This window comes from Varanus komodoensis, unplaced genomic scaffold, assembly GCF_004798865.1.
Source record: "Varanus komodoensis strain SLA01 unplaced genomic scaffold, ASM479886v1 scaffold78, whole genome shotgun sequence".
Lineage (NCBI taxonomy): Eukaryota > Metazoa > Chordata > Lepidosauria > Squamata > Varanidae > Varanus > Varanus komodoensis.
The window spans coordinates 1591708-1603837 of record NW_025336455.1 but is presented as its reverse complement, the minus strand read 5'-3'; the positions used below and the strand labels follow the sequence as shown (position 1 = coordinate 1603837).

Below are 12130 nucleotides of genomic sequence, written 5' to 3'. Positions count from 1 at the left end.
GGGCCGGGGCCGGGCGGAGAGCTTCGCGGCGGCGGCGGCGCCCTTGCCTTGGCCCCACCGCGCCCGGGCGCCTGCCCTCCTCGGGCACGATCCGACGCGCCCCTGCGGGCAAAGCGCCTGGGCGCCCCGCGGGTCCCTGCGCCGCGCCAGACAGGCCGGTCCTTTGCCGCGATCCAGCTCGCGAGACGCCGGTGCAGCGGTGCCCCCTGCCTCCCCCCCACCCCCCGGATGCAGGGAGGTCCGGGGGGCGCCGGAAGAGTGGAGCTCTTCCCCGGGGGGCTCCAGCCAGGCCACGGAGCCATGTGTGCCAGCAGGAGCCTGCCGTGCAGGGGAGGAAATGACGAGGCTGCTTGCGCCCACCTAAACTTCGGAAAGCGCCTTGCCGTGGCAGGTTCGCACCCCAAGCGCGCGAATCCCGATTGCAGTGTGTCCATGTGGCCCACGGCTTCCTGGGTCCTGCCCAGAAAAATCAGACGTGAAAACAAATATACGAAGGACAGCCTGTTAAGAGGCTGCCAAGTTCCTTGTTCGGCCCTTTCAGAGTGCCAGCTAGGCAGTCCTGGGAAAATGGGCCCTGGGGGAGACCACCTCCTCGCCTTGCTTTTCCCTCATAGCTGGTCTACATACCTCTTTGCTGGAAGACTTTTTGTTCTCGTGGCTCTTCAGCAGCTTTTCCCGACCTGGCAGCCTCCAGATGTGTTGGCTGCAGCACAGATTATTAAGCAGACTATTAGACCTAGAAACTTCCTGTTACACCAGATTGTTGTACATAGCAGCAGGGCCCACAGTGGGGAACTTGTGCATTGGTGCAGGTTAAGGCTATGCAATCTGTAAGCCACGTTGGCATGAGAGTGTCTTCTATACTAAGGAAAAACTGAAGACTGAAAATTGAAATATGCTGGTGTGGAACATGCATGTTATGTTACTATTGAAATAATCTTTCAAATTGTGTTTAGAGCAATAAAGAACTGCTCACAGGCTGCTAACCTCAGAACCGAGGATGTCGGAAGAAGAGGAAAAAGTTACTCTGCGTCGCCTTGAACCTGCAATCCAGAAGTTTATTAAAGTTGCAGTTCCAACAGATCTGGAGAGGTTAAGAAAACATCAGATAAATATTGAAAAGGTTTATTTCCCCCCTTATCCTTAAGAAACCTATAGGTAGAAATTATTGTGCTGATGTTATGCCAAAGTTAAGCAAAGCTGTTTTGATTGTGTCACAGCAAGACTGTGGAAGAATGACAGAATAAACATGTAATCTGGTCCCGATTATGTTAGCAGGAGAGTAAGTCCCATTGGTTTCTGCATTGATTGATGGGTGTTTATCAGTCGTAGTGTCTTAACTCTGCATTAGCTAAACATGTATCTGGCATGGGGCAGAACCCAGGTGAACATGTGACTCAGACAGCTTTTGGAGCAGCCCCATTTGAGGATGAGTTATTGTGAACCATCCAGAGAGCTTCAGGTGTTGGGCAGACTAGCAGAGGAGATGATGATGACGGTGCTAGTAAGGTACTTAAATTATAGTCTGTCTGTGTTTGTATTATTTATTTAGCTTCTTACACCACTTAATAACCAAAGCTTTCTGGGTGGTTTAAAACGGTGATGAATATTCAGTGAGCCCTCCGCATGCCTGGCAGATAGGGGTGCAGGACCCTTGCAGAAGTGGGAAAAGCTGCAAATATCTCTGCCCCCCACCTCAAAGCCCTTAACTCTTAATACTGTTGACCTGACATGTCCTGGATTGTTTCTCCCCCCACCCACTCCCTCATACCTTGGGCTGATCCAGCAGGTTCCCTCTTCCTCATTTATTACATTCTTGTGTTCTTCTTCCCCACCTCTCTTTCCCTCACCAGGGCCGCCTCTTTGCAGCAAGGAAATGCCAGAGAGATTTCCCCCTCTGGATGGGTGAGGCAAGAAGGCAAGCATTCGAGGCCTCCCCATGTCCCCTTCCGCTTCCCCTTTCTCGAGGGTGGTGGCGATTTTCCACAGCAGGCCTCAACACTCCCAGTGGGAATCTCATCTAATTACTGATGGCAAGCTTGCAAATTAGCAAACCCTCAAAAGTTAAACCTGCAAAGATTGAGGCTTGAGTGTAGCTACGATTCTATAGTATGCAAAAGCGTTGCTGTTGCTTTATTTTTAATCATTCCGTTCTGTTTTGTGAAGGAGTTTAGGACAGCAAGCATATCCCTGCCTTTTCATTCCCACAACCACCCTGTGAAAGGCTCGGTTAGGATAGGTTGAGGAACAATGCCTGGCCCCAGCTTTGTCAGTTTCCTGGGATTGATAGCACCTTGAGCTACTACACCACATGGTTCCTTACTGTTTAAGCTTAGATTGTTGAGAAGGAAGAGAGGGCAACTGTACCTGAGAGAACAAGTCTCTTTTGTGCAATCAGGAGGTCTCTTTGGAAGGACTTGGGCACACAGATATCTCTGGGTTCTATATACCCTTGGCCCTCTGCTTAAGGCCGTGCAGAGTCCTGTGAATAAGGATGATACTGATGCTGATAATAATAATAATAGCAGCATCTTTATAAAAGGAGACACTATTCCTTGAAACTGGCCTAGTATGTGTGGACCAGAACATCATCATCCCCTGGATTTTGCGCTTCTCTGAATGTTGTGATATAGTTCCCAGGCCCAGAATTGATCAAGTTGCTTTTGCACCTTCACTGCCAACCTGTAACGGGCGCAGGATCTCAGGCGCAGGTGCCAAATCCAGCCCTCCTGGGCTCCCCAGAAGGCCGCACCCCCGTTCCCAGCAGCAGTCAAGCATTTGGTGGTTCCTTGCCTGTTGCTCCTTTCCCCCCATTATGAAGGGCTTCTCCTGGGGTCCCTTGGCTGGAAGTGCAGCTCTCCAGCTGCAGTATGCAGCAGGCGTGTTTGGCATTTTGGCCTTGCCTCTTCTGCCCCCCAAGAGTGGCTCCAAAACGGACCTGGTGCTTTAGCTTAAAGAGGTCCAGCAATGTTGCACTATAATAATACCGACACAGATGTTTTCCCTTTGCTTTTAGTACCAGCGGTCCAGACTGTGGGACAGACTGCACGAAGAGCACATCAATGCGGGTCGAACTGTCCAGGTAAGCGCAGGATTTTGGACAGGGAGCTCCCCAGGGCACTTACTGGTAAAAATAAGCCAAGCGAGGGAGCAGAAGGTTTTTAGAATTGACATTCTTACTTCATTTTGACATGGACAGAAAAAGCGGGAAGGCAAGCCACTCTTTAAGGCAAGGATGAGCGACTTTGGGCTCAACGTCGCATCCTCCCTCTGCATTCGCTGTGCTGGCTGAGATGGGTGGGAGTTGTAGGCCCAAACACCTGGAAGGCCCAGCCCTGCTTTGCAAACAGGGCCCTTTGTATTTGCCTTTCACCTTGGTTATTAATTGTTCTGGAAGCAATAAGGTGTGGAAGCGGCCCTCTTAATCAGGATGTGTTTCTGAAGCTGTTTTCCCCATAATATTACAAAGAGCCTTTTTGAATTATGCACAGCAATTGCGAGCAAATGTTAGAGAGATGGAGAAGCTTTGTTTACGGGTCCGGAAGGAAGACCTCCAGAGTTTGCAGAGGATGATCGACCCAGTGAAAGAGCAGGCGTCACTTGCCATAAAGGAATTTCTACAGCTCCATTCAGAGTCTGCAGAAGAACTTAAAAAGCGGTTCAGTGAGAACGAGGCATCGTTGCAGGTTCCTCTAACCAGATCCACGACCATAGCAGCAGGTATTTCATGTTCATAGGTACTTTTAAAAATAAGGAATGAGTTGGGCTTTCTAGGTAGGCAGAGTCAGGCTGACACTTTGCTGCATTGTAAAGTGATTCATGTATGATGTACAAGCATTGAGAACCATGGGAACCGCTGAACCACAATTGTGCACATTGATTTCCATGGGAAAGTTAAGTGTGTTTCAGTTTATCCCATTGAAATCAGTGGGACTTTCATGGTGTCCTTTGCTTGCTGACCTGCATTTCCGGTGACAGCTTTGCCAACTATTCTAACACGAAAAATGATGCAAGCCTTTTGATCAAGTATTGAAATAGCCAAATGCATTTGTTAAAAGTTTCACGATGGCTGGGCAGTTCCATGAAATCAGCTTTTTAAGAGAGACTTGCTTCTAGTCCATAATTTTTGTCCAGGTGTCCTTGCAATGCTGAATTTCTACTGTGCTTGCTCCATCCACTGGCTATGACTGAATGCATTCTTTCTGCTGAGATTTATGGGGCTGACTTTTTGGGAAGCTTTTAAGCTGGGAGTGATACATAATTTTATCAAAGCTGGAAGTCTTGCTCCATCTGTGGGGGGCAGCTGCAAGTGGTGGATGCCGGCGCCCCTCCCGTAGCCGGGCCCTGCTGACGGGCGGCAGGTTAACGCAGAGACGCGATTCAGCCCTCTTTGTTGTGCTTTGGTGCCCCGGTTCCCTCTGTACCCCTCCAGCTGGGTCCATACTTGGGAATGTTCTGAAGGGCCTTGACAAACCCAGACGGCAGAGCCAGAAAGAATTGGTGCACTTAACTGGCCCTCCTGGAGGGCTGTGAGTTGCTGCCTGCTTTATTTCACCACAGTGTTTACATGGGAAGCCCGAAGGCAAAGTGCAAAGGCGCTTTTATACATACCGTGAACGTACATTGTCTACAGTCTCTTCTAGCAGAGTGAGAGATTTTTGTAGGCCGTGTCTCAGCGGAGGCCCAGATTCAAGACCACCTGCGTCAGAATCCGCCCTCTTACCATGTTTGTGCTGGGGCAGACAATCGTCTCCTTTTAAAAACGAAACACATCTGTGTTTAGGAAGAGCCCTGGCCTTCAGAGCGACCTTTTCGGCCCAAGCGCTTTCCAGAATCCCTGCCTCACCGCTGCTTGGCACCCTTTTACCCCCATGCAAAGCAGCCCTGGCGTAGCAAAGGGCAGGCAGGGTTCCACTGGGTTGCCTCCTGTGGAAACAAGCACATCCTGCTGACCTGTACCTCCACTGGAGATGCTGAGGAGTAGTCATGAGTCACTCTGGTTGGATCAGGGCCTTGGGACAAGGGTGACATCACCCCTTCTGCTCTTGGACTGTTAGCTGACTTGAGGTGTGGTGTGTATGGGCAACTTTTAGATGGTAATCCTCTCAGGGCAGGGACATAGCCGTCCAAGGTTCGTAAAAGCCTGTAGGTGTTGTAATATGAATAATTTCCTGGTACCTAGCAGCTGGTGCTTACTGGCTGGGAATGATGGGAGTTCCAGTCCTTTATGTCTGGGGACACCAGCTTAGGGATTACTGATGTTGGTTGCGTCTGTGTGAGAGGGAGAGTCACGGGGTGGTTTGCCGTCGCTTGTTGATGCAACACACTTCTAAGAGCATGCGAGAACTTCTTTGAAGAACACTTCTAATGTTTTCCTGCAGAAACCTTTTATAACCACGAAGAAGAAGGAGGAACCTCTCAGATCCATGGCCAGGTGTTTCTCCCCCTCCCAGAAATCCCCCAGGATCAAAATGCAGCAGAGTCATGGGAAATATTAGAAGAGGTATTTGGGGCTTTCCATATCCCGTGCGGCTCTTACATTGTTACAGTTCACATGGCCAGTCCTTAGGGACAAGATAACAACAGTGGTTTGGTTTGGTTTTGTTGTAGGACTTGATCGAACTCAGCAACCTGGTGACCGACTTCTCTCTGCTCGTTAATGTATGTATAGCAGCAGCTGTCGCTTGACATTTCTTCTGGAGTCTGAAGAAAGGAAAAGAAGATCTAGTTTCTGTTACAATGGCCCACCAAAGAGTTAGCGCTCTCGTACTGTTAAAATGACAATGCAATTCTTTCCTTCCTTCCTTCCTTCCTTCCTTCCTTCCTTCCTTCCATCCATCCATCCATCCATCCATCCATCCATCCATCCTCCATCCCTCTAACGCTTTTATAGACTGTTCCATTACTAGCGTCTTTGGATGGTTACTAGAGTATTTCTGCCCTGGCAAATAAGTCTTAACAGCAAAAGTCGCCCCACTCTGTGGCCTGTGACTCCCATAGCCTCTTTTTCACTCTTCCTCTTCTGACTGAATGTCGAGTTAAAAAGGACGACCCTCAATTTCATCTAGGAGGGTGTTCTTGTGTGCGTGAGTTTTCCAGATCTGCCCGTTTAAAATGGTTAGGCCATGACTTTTATCTGTGCAGCTACGATTAAGTTAAATAATGAGCCAGTCCTATGCAAGACTGGACAGGAAAAACAGCTCCCGACATGGCTGCGCTTGGCTTCCCTGCCGTGTGCTGTCGGTCCTTTTCCTGTTTAACTTGCATAAGATTGTGTCGTAATGCATTTAGTGGACATTTTAGCTGGACTTGTAGGAATTCTCCATGTCGTATTGGCCCATTTTATCATTAATTAAATCTTTTTTTTTTTTTTTTTGGTGTAACCTTGTGCACCTGGAAACTGGCTGAGGGGTGTGCCAGCACTGCAAGGGGGTGGGCAGGCCCTTTCATAAAAGCAAATACTAATCTCATAAGGCACAGCGTGCTGCTCGGGAGGTTGTGTCACTCCTGGAGGGCCACCCTGGTGGTCAGCTCGAAGCGTTTGTCGTGTGCTGTTGACGGGTCTGCCTTTCCCGGGTGGGGCCTCACCAGCACCTCCTCTGCCTTCAGGCTCAGCAGGAAAAAGTCAACCGGATTGAAGACAATGTCAGCACTGCCGCTCTGAACGTCGAAGAGGGAACCAAGCATCTGTCCAGGGTAAGGCTCTGGGGGAGACGCCCGGCGGCCCTTTGCTTCTGAGCCACGTCCTGCCTCGGTCGCCTTGACCAGAGAGACCTGCCAGGGAGGAAACTAGGGCGAGGAAAGGGTGAACCCAAGTGAAGTGGGAAGGAAGAGTTGGTGGTGTTTAGTCACTAAGTCGTACCTGACTCCTCGCCACCCCACGGACAACATTCCTCCAGGCTCTCCTGTGCTCCAGCACCCCGCAGAGTCCGGGAAGGAAGAGCCCCGAGTTCAGTCATGTTTTCTTACACGGTATGCTCATTCTCCTTCATCCTCTTATAAAACAAAACATTTGCACTTAAAACAGAGGTTAGTTCCTGTTCCGCCCCAGGTGATTCATCTCAGGAGACTCGCTGGGGTCCGCTTCCTTCCCTGCAGAGTAGCCGTATGCGCAAAACCCACTGGCACTGTGAGGCTTGCTTGTTCTCTGATCTCGTGTGAGTGGGGGGTGTCCTATGAAAGAGGTGAGAGGCGTGTGGCGGCCCGCCTGATTCTCTTCCTCTCTTTTACAGGCTGCAAAATACAAGCTGGCAGCTCTCCCCGTTGCGGGGGCCCTCATCGGGGGCGTCGTGGGGGGCCCCATTGGCCTCCTGGCAGGTTTCAAAGTGGCTGGAATTGCAGCGGCGCTTGGCGGGGGGGTGCTGGGCTTCACCGGTGGAAAGCTGATCCAGAGAAAGAGGCAGAAGATGATCGAGAATGTCTCCTCCAGCTGCCCAGACCTCGCCAGGCACAGCGACCGAGAATGTAGCTGAACGGCTCTTCTTCCCGGCCTGGGTGGCAAAACTGCCGCTCTCGCTTTGGACTTCACCCGGGTCTGCGTGAGGCCGGCCCAGGCCTTTTTCCTGCTGGGGGTGCGGAAAGACCAATGTGGCAAAACTCTTGGACAATGCCGGACCCTCCGTTTCTGGATGCAGGAAGCGCCACGCAGTCCAGAAGAGGATGCCAAAGACAGGCCTGGGGCTTGCGCCACATAGACCGCCAGCTCTTTCTCTCGTGCACGAGCTGAGGGTGTGGACTAGCCGTGTGGTGCCTTTTCTTGGTAAATCAGGAGGGAGGTGCCGATGGTATTTTAGGGTGTGAAAAGATTGGGTGCCCAGACAGGGGCGCTTCCCTCAATCCATTTGTTGTGCTCGTGGGCACGACTCTCTCCTTGCAGTGCAGTCGTGTTCCAAGCTTCTCTGTGGCCGAATACTGAAGCCTGAAGCCCACGTGCTTGACTCCGCTTAGGGCAGCCCTCCCTCTTTTTCGGCAGCGCTGCACCAGTTTTCCCCAAACTGGTAACCTCTCCTTACGTGGGACTGAAGTTCCTGTAATTATTTATGGAAGTTGCAGTCCAGGCCAGCCAGAAGGCCTCCGGTTTGGGAAAACACTACAAGTGCAAGTGCTATATTTTAAAAAGTAGGGCTTACTGAAGCTTAATTTATGAATTTTAAGAGTCCAGCTCTCTTTTTAAAAATGGTTGTTTTGAGGCAAACCTGAACTGGGCCTCATAGATCCACTTTCACAATTTTCAGCCCACCTTCAAAACTGCCTTTTTACAGCTTAACACACTTATGAAGAACCTCTTCAGATCACACCTCCTGGTTTGGATATATTTGACTGGCTGCTGTCTCTCCGACCCTCTTTTCCATTGCTGCATCAGCTGACCAGCAGCGGGTGATAATTAAATGATCAGCCAAAGACGAGGCCTTGTTGGGTTCTGCTTTGTTGAATGCTTTTAAAAAATGTTAATTTTAATGCCAAGTGTAAGCATTTCTGAATAAGAAGCTGAGGTGCTGGGTCTTTTTAAAAAGCTCACAACATTTATGAGAAAAGTATTATACATGTTTCGAAGTAGGCTCATTTCCCTTTCAAACTACTAACATTACTTTCAAAGATATTTTCAACATCCTGTAGTCCCACCAGATAACGACACTGACTGGAGAACCGGTTTACAGCTACTAGCAGGGCTGATGCTGAGAAAAGACCTCATCTTGCCTAAATGTGAAGTCTTGTTGCTTTTTCCCACCTCTCGTGCAGACTTGGGAGTCTGTCATTTTTATCTGGCCTGCGTGGAGCAGCATATAAGAGAGTGAGGCAAAAGGGGATTCTTCCCCTGGAAAAGCTCGGCCACAGTCTGCCAAGTACTAAAAAGCGGGGTGGGTATTTCCAGCTCAGAAATACTTTTGGGGTTCTGCCTTGTGTGCTCTCATCTTAGCCACAGCACAAAACCGTTTCATTATGAATGTTTTGTTAATGCAAGATTTTGAAATAATCTGGAAAATAAACAGTTTTAAATATAGTTGTGTTTTTAAATAGTGGGTGTAAGAAAGCAAAATGCATTTCAAGTGGGCTTGGTGGGCTTGTTCCTCTTGCTGTAAGCAGTGGTAGCAGGTAGATTTATTCAAAATATTTGAATGTGCCTTTCAGGGTGCATTGCCCTGGGAAGGCGGCTTTTGCAGTATTACAGACACTGACACATGCAAAAATAAGAAAAGGCCTTAACCAGCATGTCATGAGCGGAGCCAGTTAGAGCCAGGGGTCAGACTAGATGGCCTGGGAGGCCGCTTCTGACTCGCTCTGTTTCTGTGTTTCTCTGTTTCTATGTCTTCACCTGGGGCCAGAAAGACTGCAGTGAGGATGCCAGGCGAGCCTGTTCGAGAGGGACGGTGCAATTCTGGGTCCTACTTCTCTTTCCTAGCCCCCTACCGTGCTTCGTTTGGAGGGGCACCCAGTGAATGCTTCTGAGGAGCACCTTAGTTGCTGGACAAGTATATATGGGCAATTTCTAATTCCAGGTCCCTGTCCCTTGCCCCCACAACACTAAAAAATAAAAAAACTGCAGGGGTCTCACACCTGGTGCCATGCCTTGTTTGTGTCTGTGGAGAAGCTGAGAGGACTTGGAAAGGAAGCCGAACCAGCACAAGATGGAGGAGTGACAGAGCCAGAACATTGCTCGAAATGAATAGAAGAGGCAGCCAAGTGGCACACGATACGAGACAGGAGGGTTGGTGAATAAATATGGCTGTAATTGAAGGGGATAAAAAGTGCCTGGCACAATGGACAGAGCAGGGCTGTAAAAAAATATCATGTAAAAATACCATGTAAAAATGAACACCATTTCATTTTTCTGGTTTTTAATTTTGGTTTGGTTGCGTTCTGATTTTTGAAACTATTAAACAAGCTTTGAAGATGAAATTAAGGGGAGATGTGATGATGGTCTTTAAAACCCTGCCCCACGGAAGATGGCGCAGATGTGGGCCCTGTGGCAGCCGAAGGGGGCAGGCCCTGCAGGAGAGCAAATGTTAGTTGTACCTTAAGAGAAGCGTCTTGACAGTGCGGGCCGATCTCGGTCGAGTCGGGGGCTGCAGGAGCCGATGGGCTTCCCATGGTGGGAGCTCCGTAAGAAGCAGGACGGCCGCCTGCCGGGGACGCTGCGGCTGCCCCAGACAAAGCACAGCCAAGGTGGCTGTGGGGACCCCTTCCGGTCCTTGGGTTCTCTGACCCCCGCCAGGCCTGTTGCAGGGTCCCTCATGGAACAGCCCTGGGGGGGAGGCTCCTCTTTTAGAGAGGGTGCATCTCACAGCCGAACCCAGAGGGGGAGCCCCGGTGGATGGCTTCGCTCTGCGCTGAGCGTGGGCGCCGTCGCCCTACCGGGGCCGGTGGAGGAAAGAGGGCCGCGTCGAACGGTTCCCTGCAGGGCTGGGAATTCATCCCAGCTGCACTTTTGCGAGAGGGCCGAGAGGGGGCAGCAGGACACCGCGCAGTGCCGAGCAGGACGGGGCGACGGAGCCTGCGTGGCCCCTGGGAGCCTCAGCGCTTCATGGCTGTCCGCTTCGGCGGAGGCCTGGAGTGGGGCGCTCGGGTGGCCGGCACAAGTGGGCGGCGCTGTGAGCCGCGGCTTGAAGGCGTCCCCGAAGGGCCCACGCGTGGCGATTTGGGGAAGGCGGCCCTCTCCATGCTGGTGGCCTCCGGCTGTGCCGGCCCGCGGCTTCCACAACTCCCAGCCAGCATGGCCAGCGCAAGCGACCCCGGGCAGGAACCGACGCGCGGTCTTCGTGCCAAGACAACCTGAGTCACACCTGGCTGCTGCGTGGGGCCACGGCGAACCCCCCCCCCTGGAATGGCGCGGGGGGGTGACCGGGGATGGGTCAGCTCGCAGCACTGCGTCTCCAGGGGGAGTGAAGTGCCTCCCCCGCCCCCCCCGGCCGCAGCGTGTTGCTGGTTCTGGGGTCAGGTGTATGCCCATTCCTTCTTCGGTGTGGGCCTGGCGGGCGAAGGACCGGATCCAAATGTAGCCTGCCTCGCCTAGACCGACCGCGTGGGCACATGAGAACCGACCAGCTGGATCCAGGGGTGCGCTGCTGCCCTCCAACCCCACCAGGGCTCGTTTGCCGTGCGCCTCGCCTGCGTAATTGTGGCAGATTTGGTGGGCGTGGGGGGTGCGGGGGCTGCAGAACTGGCTGCAAATAGAGGCACACGTGCGTTTTTTGATTTCCTGCTCTAGTAACATGAAACGGCAACTTGGTGCCATCAGCTGGAACTTTGATAATGACTCTCATCCGCCCCATTGCTGGTGTGAGGCCGTGGAAGTCCAGTGTGGCACAGGGGTGTGGGCATGGCGCTAGCACGGGGGATCAGCGCTGCAGTGTTCGCCCAGCCAGACGGTCCTTGGGTGAGCGGGGCGGCCACGGACACTCCACCCAGCCTACCTCACAGGGCTGGTCTGAGGATAAAATGGAAAGGGTGGGAGGACTGTGCAAGATGCCCTGGAAAAAAGGCAAGGCACAAATATAATGCCATTAAATAAATAATGTAGACTAAATCAGTGCAGCTCAGTAGCCCGCAAGAGGTTCGGAGGCAGTTGTACCGCCACGTGTGAAATCAGTGCCTCCGAGTCCAACGCGGGAAGTGGGGCAGGCCCCGCTCCCCAGCACCCCGTGTCCCGCTCACGGATGCGGGCCAGCGGAGGTCGCTTCTGGGCCCTGCGAGGGGCTTCCTGCGCCCGCCGGGGCGGCCGCTGGGGGGCAGCACGACCTCGCTCTGGGCCGCCCTCCGCGCAGCGCGGCCCGGGAAGAGTTAACGCTGCTCCGCTCGGCCTCCGACATGTGCGCCGTCATCAGTTTTTGCACCGCGCGGGGGAAAAGCAGCCCGGCGTCTCCGCGCTCGCAGCTGCGTAAGTGGCGTGCAGGCGTGCGCGCGCGCGCGGGGATGCAAGCCGCTTGCCCGGTGGGGGGGCGCGTGGGGGGGCCCGCGGCCGTCGGGGGAGCAGCCCGCCCCGTGGCCGCCCCATGGCGGGCAAAGCTCCCGCGCCGCGGGGCGCAGGGCGGGGTGCTGCCTGAGCGTCCCCGGGACGGCGCTTTCCTGGAGCCGGCCGCCGCCTGCGAGGAATCCCGCGCCGCGCCGCGCCGCGCCTTCGTCGGGCCGGGCG

General features: G+C 52.8%; 1 protein-coding gene across 2 annotated transcripts in view; it reads left to right on the top strand.

Annotated features, from left to right (window-relative positions):
• STX17 (syntaxin 17) overlaps positions 1-9001 on the top strand; it is a 9211-nt gene extending 210 nt beyond the window's left edge. The window contains exons 1-8 of one of the 2 annotated variants that reach the window (XM_044453348.1): positions 237-391; positions 957-1123; positions 3017-3082; positions 3492-3720; positions 5382-5503; positions 5611-5661; positions 6610-6696; positions 7233-9001. In XM_044453348.1, the coding sequence (XP_044309283.1) occupies positions 1001-1123; positions 3017-3082; positions 3492-3720; positions 5382-5503; positions 5611-5661; positions 6610-6696; positions 7233-7472 (918 nt within the window). In that variant the 5' untranslated portion in view covers positions 237-391; positions 957-1000 and the 3' untranslated portion in view covers positions 7473-9001. Of the gene's footprint in view, positions 1-236; positions 392-956; positions 1124-3016; positions 3083-3491; positions 3721-5381; positions 5504-5610; positions 5662-6609; positions 6697-7232 lie in introns of those variants that run through there. The other variant, XM_044453349.1, reaches the window with a different exon arrangement.
• The last annotated feature ends 3129 nt before the right edge of the window (positions 9002-12130 follow it).